General features: G+C 39.7%; 1 protein-coding gene across 2 annotated transcripts in view; it reads left to right on the top strand.

The window, feature by feature from the left end:
• The window catches only part of STRN (striatin), a 107,616-nt gene that overhangs the window by 82,909 nt on the left and 9,470 nt on the right, over positions 1-15,237 (top strand). For both annotated transcript variants that reach the window (XM_037895432.2, XM_037895431.2), the window contains 8 exons: positions 5,644-5,780; positions 8,061-8,236; positions 9,272-9,319; positions 10,071-10,192; positions 11,827-11,994; positions 12,668-12,808; positions 13,484-13,591; positions 15,143-15,229. In XM_037895432.2, the coding sequence (XP_037751360.1) occupies positions 5,644-5,780; positions 8,061-8,236; positions 9,272-9,319; positions 10,071-10,192; positions 11,827-11,994; positions 12,668-12,808; positions 13,484-13,591; positions 15,143-15,229 (987 nt within the window). The remainder of the gene's footprint in view (positions 1-5,643; positions 5,781-8,060; positions 8,237-9,271; positions 9,320-10,070; positions 10,193-11,826; positions 11,995-12,667; positions 12,809-13,483; positions 13,592-15,142; positions 15,230-15,237) is intronic.

Raw genomic sequence — 15,237 nt, 5'->3', positions numbered from 1 at the left:
CAAGTTTTTTTCACACACCTAGCCCTCAATTCCTTGGTGCTGGATGCTGTGAACGAATGAGGTAGACAACACCATTGAAAGGCTCTTCTACGTTCTAAGGACCCAGATCTCTTTTTGGCCAAAAAATGGTACTCTTCTGCTTTGTTACAATTTAAAATTGCCAATTATCAAGTGCTGATTGCAAAATATAACTACACCGGCTATGAGAAATTTAGGTTTTTATTGATCATCTGCCTCAGGAACAATGAGAGCAATTTCAGGTGATCATTGTGGAAGGTCATTTATTAGCCAGGACTTTGTTACTGTAGATGTGGTTGACATGGCAGCCCACTCTGTTTCTACAACAGTGGTCATGTGTCATGACTTCTGGCTGCAATCCTCAGGGCTCCCTAGGGAAAACACTGTGAGGCTCAAGCTCTTCAGTGGGTTCACCAGTGGACTCTTGCGTTCTCGCAGGGATTCAAGAGCTACTCTCTGCTCCCTCGGTGTCTACATGCCTGCAAATAAAAGAGATTCAGCAGGTCATAGATGGTGCACAGATCCCACCAAGCCCAATTCCTTGCTTATCACAGGCCTTTGGAACCACCTAAGAAGAAACCTAATTTCCACAAGAGAGAACCATCCTCCACCTCAAGAACAAACACTACTCAGCCTTCTTCATCTAAGTGTCAATGTTGATGTTTTGGCCAAAGGTTTTGTTCTCTTCCATTATTTGGGGATTGTCTCTCCCATTTTCGATCTTCATAGGAGAAGATTACTTCTGACAGATGGATTTTGGAGGTTGTAACATGAGGCTATTCCATCCATTTCACCTCCATTCCCCCCACCCACACTCCTTCCTCATCCTTTTTCAGGGACTGATCTCACAAACATCTGCTGAAACTATTCCTTCTCCATATAGTAGTCCACAGTTCCAGTTCCTGCCAAACACAGAGGGAAAGGGGTTCTATTCCAAGGATTTTCTGGTTCCGAAAAAGAAGACTGTATGGAGACCCATCTTAGATTTCAGGTGGTTGAACATGTTCATCAAAACACAGAAATTTAGGATGGCGACACTCATAGCTATAAATACCATCTCTAGATCTGGGAGATGGGTCTGCAGTCCTTGACCTTCATGATCAGCCAGGAGCACTTCCAATATCACATTCTCCCATTCAGGCTCTCTACTGCCCACAGAGTCTTTATGAAGGCGCTTGGGAAGCCATTCAACTACAACAATCAGGAATAATTGATTTCTGCTATCTTGATGATTTGACTTCTCAAGGGCCATTCGCACAACAAAGTTCTTTCCACAGCGAGGAAAGCTATAACCCTATTCAACCAGCTAGGACTTGAGCCCAACAAAGACAAGTCCACATTGACACCAGTTCAGTGAATAGAGTTAATAAGGAGCCATCTTACATGCTGCAAACATCCAGAGTTTACCTACCAACTGACAGGTTTTTGACACTATCGAATCTGATCTTGCAGGTTCAGGTAAGTCCGCAAAGAGCCTCAATTTGTCTGCAGTTCCTAGATCATATGGTAGCCTGCACATTTGTTACACTTCATGCCAGGTTGCACCTACACTGCTCTCAAGGATGATTGAGAACTGGTTACACCTCCAACAAGCACAGTCCGAACAAATTAGTGTCACTTCCTCATCAGTCGCTTAGTTGGTGGAAAGACCTGGAAAATGTCTGTGCTGGTGTTCCCTTCATTCTGCTTCCCCCTGACTGTCACCATAGTATGATGAATTTCTCATCGGGGGACAGTCGGGGGTATAATATCTTGGAACACGTACTATTCAAGGCAAATGGATTGCCCAAGAGTCCGCTTTCCATAGTAACCACCTGGAACTCAGATTGGTTAGTTTGCCTGAAAACGTTTCCTTCCCATGATCTAGGGCTAATCTGTCTACAGACAACAGAACCAGCATGCACCATATAAATTTTCAAGGAGGAGCAAGATTCCCTTCCCTTTGTACAGAAGCAGTAAAATGGTGGAAGTGGCACATAGTGCGTCAGATTCTCTTCTCAGCCTCATACTTACTGCGTCTTTAGAACACTATATCCAATGGCTCAAGCAGACACTTCTGCTAGGACTAGGAGTGGGAATCAAATACCTAATTCTTGAGCATATATTCCTCACTTGGGGTTTTCCGGAAATAGACCTCTTCACCAATGCCATCAACAGAGGATGTCGGATGTTCTGATCAAGAGGGGCTTTAGACCATCAAGCTCTGGGGGATGCTTTCCTCATCTTCTGGTCAAGGAATCTCCTCTGTACCTATCCCACCACTGCTCCTCAGAGTACTAAACAAAATCAAGCAGGACAGAGCTAAAGTCATCCTAATTGCACTGATTTGGCCAAGGGAAATATGGTTCCCCCTGCCTGATTCACTTCACATCTCACTACAGCTTCCAACCATTCCTGACCTGCTGACTCAAGAACTGATCTCAGCTTGAACATGCAGTAGCTCAAGGCTTGGTTTCTAGATGGTTCTCTGGGGTAGAGGTCTCCTGTTCAAGAGAGGTGCAAAAGGTTTTGTTGAATAGCAGAAAAGCATCAACTGGAAAAACTTACCTGCAGAATGAGAGATTCCACCATTGTTGCATCCTCTGCTGAGTCTTCCCTTTTGGATGTCTTATTTTACCTGTCAAGTTTGAAGAATTCATGCCTCTCTCTGAGTTCTGTTAAAGTTCATTTAGCAGCTATCACAGCTTTTCATTGCCCTGTTGATTGGCTTTCAGTGTTTGCTCACTCCATCACTTCCAGATTCGTCAGAGGGTTGGCTAACCTTTTTCCACATGTCAAAGAACCCACTCCTATGCAGGACTTGAATTTGGCCCTCAACTTTCTGATGAAGCCTCCCTTTCGAGCCACTAGCTAAGTGTGCCCTTCTACACTTGTCTGTGAAGTCTGCATTTTTAGTGTCCATCACCTCCACTAGGAGAATTGGTGAGCTTGGTGCCTTAATGGTTGGTCCCTTTCTACACAGTTTTCTATAGAGAAGAGGTATGTCTCTGGCCACATCTCCCTTTTTTACCCAATGTAACCTCAGACCTTAATATCAGTCAGGTCATTCGGCTGTCAGTGTTTCATCCTAAACCTCATCTGACTAGGGAGGAAGCTGCGCAATGCACCTTAGACATCAGGAGGGTATTGGCTTTTTATTTGGAAAGGACTAAACCCTTCAGAGTCTCTCCCATGCTGTTTCTCTCTTTCATGGACAGAATTAAAGGGGCCCCTCTTCCTTCCTAAAGACTCTCTAAGTGGGTTTCCATTTGTATCATCTTCTGCTATGAGGCTGCTAATGTTCAGCCTCCTTTTAGGGTTGTAGCCCATTCCACCAGATCTCAGTCTACTTCCATAGCCCTGCTGAAGAATGTATCCATGGGTGAAATATGTAAAGCTGCTGTGGACTTTCTTCTACACCTTGTCAGAACACTATGCGTTAGTATATACCTCTAGGGCAGATGCTGCCTTTGGGACTGCAGTTCTGCAAACTATGTTAGACCATACTCCAAAGCACCCACCTCCTTTAGAAAGTACTGCTGAGGAGTCGCCTGGAGTGGAGCACAGGGACATTACCTGAAAGAGAAGGAAAAGTTACTTCCCCGCTATGATAACTGGAGCTCGAGATGTTTGACCCTATGGGTGCTTCACTACCTGCCCTCTTCCTCTCTGCCTCAGAATCTTTGCATTGCTAGATTTTGTAGTAGAGAAAGAACTGAGGGAAGTTCATCTGACACTTCCTGCATACCCTCTGTCTGGGGCATGAATATGCTAGGATGAATATGTGGACAGAAGGGCACTGCTATCAAAAGCCTCTGATCAAAGGTGCATGGAGTTCATGTGCACCTAAGTGTAACACCCAACAAACATCTTGAATTCCAGTTACTGTACAGGGTAAGTAACATCTCCTTTTGTATGCCCCTCACTTCAGCATTACAAAGATTAAATGTAGCATGCAAACTACCCTCAGTGGACAACACAAATATCCATTCTTTGCACCTTTGTAATGTGTTAACGTTTGAGAAGTGTTTTAAAAGTGTATGTGTTTAACAATACCACTCCAGTCATAACCCAGTGATTGTCATAGCTGAGCAAATGCTTTATCATAAAGATGCATCTCATACCATACTCTGAAGATCTTTGGACTCGGATTCTGGTGAGACACCTGAAAAAGCAAGATACAGTGGCAGTGACCCTCCACTGAAAGCGTCCTATATTAAATCCCTAAAATGCCTAACTTAACACTAGTAGCAATAGTATGTAATCAACAGTTGCAGTGCTGAAGACACTATGGCAGCTATTTCCAAGCTACATATGGGGTTTTGGAGTAAATTAGAACTAATATATTGAATTACATCTGGAAACAAATGGGAAGCCAGTGGAGTTAACTGAGCATAGGCATAATTAGCTCTTGCTGACCCATTTTTGTAAGCAATAGGCTTCAACTTAGTGCACTGTAAATGAGGATTCCAGCTAGTCCTCAAGAGGGCACAGCAACAGCCTAAGCTGAAGACAGCAGAAGCATGAATGACTAGTCAAGTTTGCATCTTCTAGGAAAGGCTGCAACCTCTTTGTTGTAAATTGTAAAATATAATAACAACAAAGTATGAGCCACAACTTTGGAAATCGAAGCGCAATGAAGAAATTGAAGATTTGTGGCGAAAGTGATCTCTAATTTTCATTGCATCTGGTCCCTCTCCTTGCTGGTTTTCTTTTCTAAACTTCAGTTCTCCTGGAACAGCTCTATACTTCAAGTTGAATGTGATGCATAGGCTAGAATTTCCATATGTCATCCAGGCGCCTTGAAGTTTTTTGGTGTGAGCCCCACAGGGAAATTAGTTAGGGTATAGATGGTGTCCAAATTTTAATTGTTCTGTTTTCATGCCTGTTAACTCAAAGATGAGTATCATGTGACCTGAAGGCTAATTCCACCAGTGTTATGATACCTTTTCTATCATATCTACAACACATAATCACCTCTGAAATGTGAAGACTTCTCAGTTTTTATTTTTACCTAACATTGCTCTCAGTTGAAAGGCTAGGTCAGATGCTCCCTATGAGAGAGTGCTTTAACACTCCCTTTTTAAATACCCAGCGCTCCTCTGGGTATGTATAGGTATAATTTCCAAGATAGCTGTGGAAGCAGTGTATAGAAGGAAAAACCTAGGTTTCTAATACCTGAAGTTCTCCGAATATGTTGCCTCAACCAACCCACATTTCCATTCTTCCCTTCCCTGCATCTTTGGAGCATCTGTATATTCTGTATAAAACCGAAGAAGTGGCTGTGCACCTCTTTATTACTTTGGCATTAGAAAGAGCTAAAAGGGGCATAAATTGTAGCATACTCTTCTTGCCTGAGATTAATTGCTTTTAGTAGTCCTGAGACATATGGACTCCAAGGGTGTGGGTCTGTGAAAGCAACATATTCCAAGAACTCCATTTACTGGAAAGTACCTTGGATATCTTTTGGAATATGTGTGTGTTCCACATGCATGAATGTCTATTGCTCTTTTGTCCTTGGTTACTAATTGAGGTAATTAATATATAATATTTTACAGGGAAAACGAACAGGTATTTTTACATGAAAACCCACAGAATTGTATGTATATAGCTATGATTTTTTGCATGTTTTTCTTTTTCTTGCAGTGGAAGCTTTAACATTCCCTCCTACATCAGGGAAGTCATTCATTATGGGAGCAGATGAAGCCCTTGAAAGTGAGCTGGGTCTTGGAGAATTGGCGGGCCTTACAGTTGCCAATGAGGCAGATTCACTGACTTATGATGTAAGTGGTAGTTTAAAATAAGCCATTTGAGGTTCTGCCATCTATATATGTGTGAAGATCTCAGTGAATTCAGTAGTTTTACATGTGTACAGACTACAGGAGGAACCCCCCATGTGCAACATATAGAATAAAGAAAAGCGTTTGCAAAATATCCATCATTTTCAAAATGAAGGATAATTCTCTTTATTAAAAGAAAAAAAAGTTAGTGACCTTTTAAGGGTCTGCTGTCTTAACTCAAAATAGCTGTTATTCATATATAGTAATTGCTCCTCAGATCCCCACTCTTGGGGTATGTCTACACTGCAGTAAAACACCTGTGGCTGGCCTGTGGCATATTACTGCCTTCCTGTGAAAGGGTATTCATTTTTGTTCATTCACTTACAATGTGATTTCTTAAGAGCCTTCTATAATGCTATCTTGTGATCCAGAAATCAGCTCTTTCATGGTTCTCAATGACCTCACTTGACTGGAGGCTTAAGCTGTAAATAGTCTGATCAGATACTAGTTTTGGAAGAACTGTCTTCCAGTCCTTAAATCAAATTAGTCTTAAGCCACCCTCCGTGGTTGATTTCCAAGCGTAGAAACCCATTTTGGTAATTTAAAGAGGGAGGAAAGTAGGTTACTTATTAGTAACTGAAGTTCTCAGAGTATGCTGCCATTGTGGACCCATTTTTCTACCTTTCTGGCTTCTTCAGAGATGCTGGGATGTCCAGAAGGGTGAAAAGGAACGGAGGTAGTTTTACCTAGTAGATGGAGCTCTATACTGGAACTCAGGTGTTCTGAGTTCTATTTCTGGGTCTGTTACTAGTCCTGCTGACTTACCTTAGGCAGGTCACTCCATCCTCTCTGTGCCTCAGTTTAGCCATATGTAAAATTAGTATGATGATATTTATCTCCTATGTAAAGTGTTTCTGAGAGCTGCAGATGAAAACTGCTGTCTAAGAGCTAGATGCTATTACTATTATCTGTGTTGGCACCAAGGGGTGCATGCCAAGTAACACCTGGTCCCCTCCTAAGACTGTTTTCTGTTTCTGCTGTTAATAGTTTAGTACACCTACAGGCCACTAATTTCAAACACATAATTCCTCAGCATTGTTTAGTGGGGGCTTCAGAGTAAGATTGGAGAAAGTTCTCAGCATTGTGTTCTTTGAACAACACTCAAATTCCGGAGCGTCAAAGTGCTATAAAATCCAGTTCCTTCTGTAAGGAAAATTATATAGACCCATTTTCTCTGGTAGAAAGAAGCAGAGTTTTTTCAGATACCTCAACCAATTTGAGACAAAAATAAATTTCAGCGCGCTCTATTTATACCTGTCTCTGGAAATTTCCACTACATGCATCCGACGAAGTGGGTATTCACCCATGAAAGCTTATGCTCCAATACGTCTGTTAGTCTATAAGGTGCCACAGGACTCTTCGCCGTTTTTACAGATCCGGACTAACATGGCTACCCCTTTGATACTTTGTAAATATAGTCTTACTCAACTGTTCTGCTTCCTTTTTTTAATTCCAAGTCATCACTGCTTATTTTACTGATTAAAAATAAGTTTTTGTACTGATCCTGTTAGCACAACAAAACCGATACATCTCTAAGAAAATAACTTGGATTATTTCCTGGCTTATACATTAACAGAATTGCTAGCCACATTTCCATTACAGATTTTTTACCTTAAGGTTTACACCCCAGTTGCACCCTAACTATTCCTATAATGCACCCTGGTTGAGTCAAGGCCACTGTTTGTTAATATGTGAACCAGAAAGAACACAGCTGAACTTCCAAATCCTAGGCTGAGTTGGTAGCACTGGTTGTTAGGAAGGTTATTTTTGTGACTTGTAAACTGAGAAACTGAGTCACTGAGCGATAATAAATGTGACCTCACAGAACATTTCATGTTTGCACAGAGGCATGTCCATATAGGAGGACTTTCACCCTCTGTTTTTATGGGATGCCTCTATCATTTTTTAAAAGTAATCCAATTCATGTTATTTATGATCTTATTTTTAATTCTGGTCATAAACTACTGCTACCTTTTTAAAATTAAAAGTGAGGAAGAAAAGTAAGGTACAAATAATCTTACTTTTGTATATTCTACCTATATATGTATATATGAGTTTTCTCATGCTTGGGAAATAGAGTGCTGGTTAGTTTAAAGACATGGAGATATGAACATGAAGTAATGATTTGAAGTAATCAATAAATGCTAGATTAAAATTCTGATTTCTCCTTCTGTTGTGAGTCCCCCAAACGAAGTATAAGTTTTGGGTATTTTTTCCAAATAGATAGCAAACAATAAGGATGCACTGAGGAAGACCTGGAACCCCAAGTTCACATTAAGAAGTCATTTTGATGGAATAAGAGGTCTGGCTTTCCATCCAGTTGAACCAGTCTTAATAACTGCATCCGAGGACCATACGTTAAAAATGTGGAATTTACAAAAAACAGCGCCAGCAAAAAAGTAAGGCTATTCTTATTTAAGTGTTTATGTGAAAACATTTTAACTAATTATTTAGAGAAGCAGTAGCAACAAAAAAAGGTCATTTGGGGCTTGATCCAGCTCCAGGTGGAGTCAATGGGAGTCCTCTCTTTTCACTTCATTGCGAGGAGGCATGAGGCTGTTGTAAGATACAGACTTTAAAAGAAAGCCAGGCTGAAGCCATGTAACTTCATTAATCTCTCTTCCCTTCATTATGAAAATACCATATGATTTCTATTACTGTACTTCCGGATAGATACTGTTATATTATTTTACTAGGAAAATGTATTTAAAGGTGGTGACCTATTTAATTATATATCCGTTACGTGTGTGTGTGTATATGTGTATATGTGTGTGTATTTACTGATAAAAATATGGACAGACGTGAGATCAGATTCTCTGGCCCACTCTGCACCTTATGCGCTGCTGGATCTGGATGAATCTCTTCTGCTGGAGATTTCCTGAATAGCCTGTAACTATGCCGCCAATCCTAGAGTCACCAGAGTGATTGGTGGGGAGAGACTTGGCCAAAGCATTGTGTACTCCTGCAGTCCCCAGCGTGCAGTTCCTTAGGGACAATTACCAGCTGGCAGACTCTAGAGCATGTTCTTAGCTGCTGTAAATTCATCTGGGGCTTTGGCATAACTGGCCTTAGTGAGTTATCAGCTCCCTCCCTGTCTCTTGTGGCTGAGCACAGTATAGAATGTGGCCCACAGAATATACATAATCTATTCAAAGTTTATTCCCTCTTTTTGGTTTGGTTGTTGTAGGATTGCTCACGATTAGTCTGCCTCCATTTTTTTTTCCGCTGCTTTACTAAAACATCATTCCAGTATTGCTTTTTGGAAGAAAACAAAGTATTACAGAGATGTAAGATGGTTGGGGAAAACTTTCATATGAGTTTACAGCAGTTGGACAAGTTAGCTGTTTCAGCATTCTGTTTTCAAAAAATATTTCGGGAAACACTTGTATAATGTAACATAAACTCTGAAACTGCTCTCCTGTGCTTTTGTTTAGGAGTGCCTCTCTCGATGTAGAACCTATATATACATTCAGAGCACATAGGTAAGTACATCCTTATGAGCATATAGGAACTCTGTACTCTGAGAAATACAGTTTTTATATGTTTAAAGTCGTTTTCAAGTATTAATTTCTACCATGTATGAAAGATCAGCTAGTCTTTTTATTAATTTAGTTTCCATATTATCCATTTTAAATATTTGTATGAGTGTTTGGATCTATTATGAATGTCTTTATTATAGTTGGAGCTTGTTAAAGCTACCATTTTAAAAAGACAAATCTAAAGATAAATATTGCAAATATAGGGAAGTTTTGTGCTTGTTACTGCAGTACAGAATTTTTGTTTTTTCCTATTAAATGTGTGTACAGTATGAAGCTGTTTGCAGTGAGTTAAAGCATGAAAATCCCTTTCATAAGCCATCCTAGATCTTCAGATGTACAGTTTCCCAGGCAAAATAGTTAAACTTAATTATATTTTAAAACTGGTAGGGACAGGCACATCGTTAATGCTGCTTTTGTACTTCATGCAATTGATTTAATCATTAATTTGGTCTAACTTTAATGATATGACAGGACGTTGAGGTGGGGGAGCCTTTTTAGCCAAAGTCAAAAGCACTGTATCATATACCACCTGAAATGTGCAGTGTTTTTGTTGCATGTATCCACCTAGCGAGTCTCAATTAGGAGTTCACAAGGCCAAATGTTTTGTTTGAACAGCAATTTAAGTTTTTTTTCTTCATTTAATCAGTGAGAAGAGTTGAAACTGATAATTTGATTTCTGTGGGGTTTTTTTCAGTGGCCCAGTGCTCTGTGTGGTAATGAGCAGTAATGGTGAGCAGTGTTATAGTGGAGGAACTGATGGCTTCATACAGGCCTGGAATACGACAAACCCAAATATTGACCCCTATGATTCTTATGGTACGTTTCTGTCACACTTGGTACGTTTTTGTCACAGACACTTAGCGAGTGAAAATGAGGTATCCAGTGAAAACCTGAACTTTTGCTGGATTTAGCAGCACTGTGAACTGTTTCGCGTAGTGGTATTCAGAATTTGAAAGAAAAAGGTAACTATTGGCTTTAGTATCTAAGGGCTTGACTACATGGTGAGTTAGTACATGCAAGCCGCAGTGTGACTCTACAGCACACCAGTTTGTTGTGCGCTAACTCGCCGTTTAGACAAATCATAAGTAAACTGCTGCTTTAGTTCTTGGATTGACTCGTTACATGCTGGCAAAACCTGCCAGTTAAACAAAGAACAAAGGCTATGTCAAGAGACTTCTTAACATGCTGTTTCATGTATGGTTTGTATGAAAGTTGGCTTTTGAAAAATAAGCTGACGTGCTATTAATGGCATTTTAATCTTAATTTACGTTTAACTTCTTGAATGCTAACTTCTCCCTCATGTGGCATGATTGCAACTTCATTTTTTTCTGTTGGTTCTGTTGATATTATACATGAACACTTTCAGATTGGAAAAGCCTAGGAATACATAGAATTATCCTTTCATTTCTCATCCTCTGTGCACATTCTGAAGATATCAGAATGTTTCTCCCTTTCTAAGTGCTTCTTACTATTTTTATAATACCGTTGAGGTGAACAGCTTTGTAGAAACATGTAGGAAGACGAGCTGTGCTGAGGACCTTTAAGTGTAAATTAGAGAATTTAATAAATAAACAGTGGTGGTCATGGAAAACGGGGAGAAAAGAAAAACTTAGGAAAGGAAATACTGTTTTGGGAGACTATGGGTTTGCAAGAAAACCAAATCATACCTATTTTTTGTTTGCGTTAGTGTTTGGTAAGTTTTGGGTTTTTTAGGATTGTGTTATAAATTAAAGATAGTGTAATAGTGGAAAGAAACAAATCTGAAGAGGATCAAGATTGCTTGGCCTACACATAGAGTCTGTTCTAAGTATTGGTGGCAAAATGGTTAAAGGTATAGAGCTGCAATTGAGAAAAGGAAACAGCTGGGGAACACTAAAGAGAAGAGTGCACATAGGGAGCAAAAAGGGACAGAAGATAGCTTAAAATATAGGCAGGGTCTGAGCTGTGTGTATAGGGCCTTATGATGAGGCTGAGGAGTTTGGCCTCGATTTAGAAAGAGATGTTAACCCACTAAAAAGACTCAAGGAGCAGAGAGACAGGGAGAGCACCACAAAAGGAAGGTGCTTTATGCTCTACGGTATTTTGAATATACTGAACGGGTAGGAAAGAAGCACAGGCCAGAAAGGAGGAGGTGGCAGTCGTCAGTACAAGATAGTAAGAGTTTTAGTGATAGCAGTATATAGGAAGTGGATTTTTAGAGATGTTGTAAAAGCCAATTTTTATTGTTTAAAAATACAAATTATGTAACTGAATTCCAGATACCCTAGTGAAGTTTGAGTACCGTTAACTGAATAAGCTAAATTTCTTCAGTGAAAGGCCCAGCCAGATCCTCTGTTTTTAATATTTGATTCTATTCACAGCCAAAGGAATAACTTTTAATTGGATGCTTCGTTTCTTTTTTTATTTAAATTTTGTTTCAAAACATTTATCGCCTATCACCTTTTTCACAGATCCGTCTGTTCTAAGAGGTGCATTTGTAGGCCACACCGATGCAGTATGGGGCTTGGTTTATAGTGGAGCACACCAGCGTTTACTATCCTGCTCAGCAGATGGCACCATACGTTTATGGAAAGCTTCAGAAATTGCTCCAGCTCTTAATATATTTAATGATAATCAAGGTACAGAATAATTTCCTACTTAAGCGCTTATTGCATCGCTGTTTAAACTCTTAATTTCTGTTATTGTCCCACACATTCCTCCATCCTGCTCTTGAGGACTCCACCTTAGTTTTAATAGTAATTTTTAAACAACTGCAACTTTTTTGTAAGTATTTTTACCCTTAAGTTACTTGTGTCCTCTAACTTTGTCCTATAGATATTTTTCTCTGGGAATTCGTCTTAGAGCTCCATGCAAGAAAAGATTTCCTTCCCATGAACAGACTTCAAAGTAGAAATGGATCTCCTATCCCAGCCCAAGCTCTAAATAAAGTATCTTAATAAAAAATATTATCTGAGATAGTATATCCACCAAATAAGATTAAGCTGGTGACCATACTAGACGATATGGGCTTAGATTCTGGGTCCTTACGCTCTCTAGATAATAAAATCTGTAATAAACCAATGAACACTGTAGAGTATCACTTCAAATAATGACTTATATTTATTATATTATCAAGTGGAAGATGGCAGTCAGTGTTTCAATTGATAAGTAATGTTTGAAAATTACATAGTTTTGGACAGCGTTAACAACTTTTCCCTTATAACATTATGAAACTATATCATTTTTTATACCAAAATGTTTCTTGCTTTTACCAACTAATTCATTTCTGAAAAATTTGCTGCTTTTCTGTAGAAATGGGAATCCCTTCTTCTGTGGACCTTGTGAGCAGTGACCCAAGCCACATGGTAGCATCATTTAACAGTGGGCACACTTGCATTTTTAACATGGAGACACGGCAACGAATTCTTACCTTGGAGTCCAACATAGATTCCAGTATGTATCCAAAATGAAAACATTTCCTTCTTGAGAGAGGTTGATATTTTTATTGTTGAAAGCTTGTATTATTTTACTCAAACTGAGAGTACGTTCACAAAAAATAGGCAAGTTGTGTGACAGGTGAAATTATAGAGTGAAATGTGGTTGCTGGATTTTAAGTAGTGATGGATAATTTAACAGCTAATCCTCTGGACCTCATGCAGGGCTCCAGCAGCACAGTGAACCGCATATCTCTGATAAAAGGTCAGAAGAAATGCATATTTTGAACATGCATTGTGAGACTCATAATTCTATTGGGATATTTTTAAGCAGTTGCAGTAATAGTAAAAATTAAAGCAGAGGAAACAGGTTGGGGGAATCCATAGCGAAACCCCTCCTCTGTTTATCCCCATGCATGGATATTATATGGAAGCCTATCAATGTAGGTAAGTATGTCTGAGTGGCAGTGAGTGTGCATGTGTCACTTTTAAAGTGTTTTGGAATGATTTAGGATAAAAGGCACTATATAAAAGTAAGTTATTACTTGAGAGAGCTTCCATTACAGACATGTGGTAGATTTACTGCCTATGAAGAATTTTTAACCCAAAACTTGTTACTAATTTTATGCTTTCAAAGGAACATGTGTGCTGGAGTTTGCAGTCTTTAGAGATTCACTAAATATTTTTTTCATAGCCGCTAACTCTTCCTGCCAGATAAACAGAGTTGTCAGCCATCCAACTCTTCCTATTAGTATCACTGCCCATGAAGACAGGCACATCAAATTCTATGACAACAATACAGGTAAGTGTTCTTTCACCAGATACTGTCCATAGTAGTTATGTAAAACAAAACAAACACACTCTCATAGTAATTTTTTGGCAGTCTTATGAGAGAGGTCAGGGATTGAATGACCTTTGACACTGAACTATCCACCCAGACTTCCTCTTAGGAAGCCCATCCAATTGACACATTGTGAGGAAATGTTGTGAAACTTGCACTGTTGCAGTCTGCAGTTTCTGGTTTTAAGTGTCTCATGTGGTAGTGATTTCCACATTTCCTCTGTAGGGCTATTGCACAGACCTAGTGGAAACTCATTCTTGGGAAACTTCCCCAAAACTTTCATTTGCTGATTCCGCCCCCCCCCACCTCCCCAATTCTGCCTGCTTGGATCCTCATAAGCAGTTAAAAGCAGCCTAGGCATCTCTGAAGGATTGCTGGGCCTGGCCTGGCCTGTTTGGGGAAGCGGCAGTTTCCTTTTGAAGTTCCACTAGTGACATTGCTCCAGACTCAATGGGAGCGCTCCTCCAGCAGTGTTGCTTCAAGGAAAATGGCCTCTTCTCCAGGATCGACTGGGCAGTTTTTAATTCAGTTTAAAAGTCTGGACTGGGAGCTGGATTTATGTTCCCAGGTCAGTTTTAAGGGATCCAGTGACCTGCACAGAGGTGCTGTGGGATTCAATGACAATAGTAAACCAATCCTTTCCCAGCAATCTGTGGCCCTCTTGCTATTGCCAATTCACTTTCTTAAAAGTTGTATTGTACACGATTCAGTATTCCCAGTGTTGTTTTTATAGTAAAACACAAGAGCTTAAAGTGTCGTCTGAGCTCATGGCAAGGGATAGTAAAAGCTGGGGGAAAAGATGGAAATAAATAAACCTATTTATTAAAAATTGAACAAGTAGACAAGAAAGCCTTAACCTTTTTCCTGTTTTCTTACCCTTCGCTTGTTAATTTCCTTCCACAATAGAAGAATGTATTCCATAGATAAAGCCACAAGTGCGTTGTATGTTTTTAAATGAAGGAGCTGCCATAATAGCAGTAAGTCATGCAAGGCTCAACAGTAGTAAAGGACTGATTCCGTTTTGGAATGGTTGAAGGCACTCAACTGTATTTACCCAAAATGTGTATGGTTGCATACCAGTGCACACATTGTTGTGGCTTACTGCTGAATAACTGACTTCTCTGCTTCCTGACTTAGATTTGTATATTCACTCTGGCTGCAGCATCAGCTCAGGGAAAACTATTGATTGTTACAGTCCACAAGGCGTGTGTTCTATATGCAGTGCAATGGATTAACACAGTTGTTGACTTCAGAAGTGTTGACCACTTAAGCAAATGAACAATATAAAATGACTTGATACATAACCATACTTACCGAGTCATGAGAGAGTATTTTTCTTTAATATAATACAAAATGTGACAGGCTCCAATCAGTGAGAACAAGCAATGGACAGAATTAAAATGTTCATTCTCTTTCAGATTCAGTGGGGTCATACAAAGTAAATTGCCATAATATGTTGAATTACAAAAATGAACTGTAGAAAAATAACATGGATAATCTTTTCTTTCAAAGGAAAACTGATCCACGCAATGGTAGCCCACTTAGATGCAGTCACAAGTTTAGCTGTTGATCCTAATGGCTTGTATTTGATGTCTGGCAGTAAGTAC

The sequence above is a fragment of the Chelonia mydas genome, chromosome 3 (genome assembly GCF_015237465.2).
Source record: "Chelonia mydas isolate rCheMyd1 chromosome 3, rCheMyd1.pri.v2, whole genome shotgun sequence".
NCBI classification, from domain to species: Eukaryota; Metazoa; Chordata; order Testudines; family Cheloniidae; genus Chelonia; species Chelonia mydas.
This window is presented reverse-complemented; position numbering and strand designations above follow the sequence as displayed.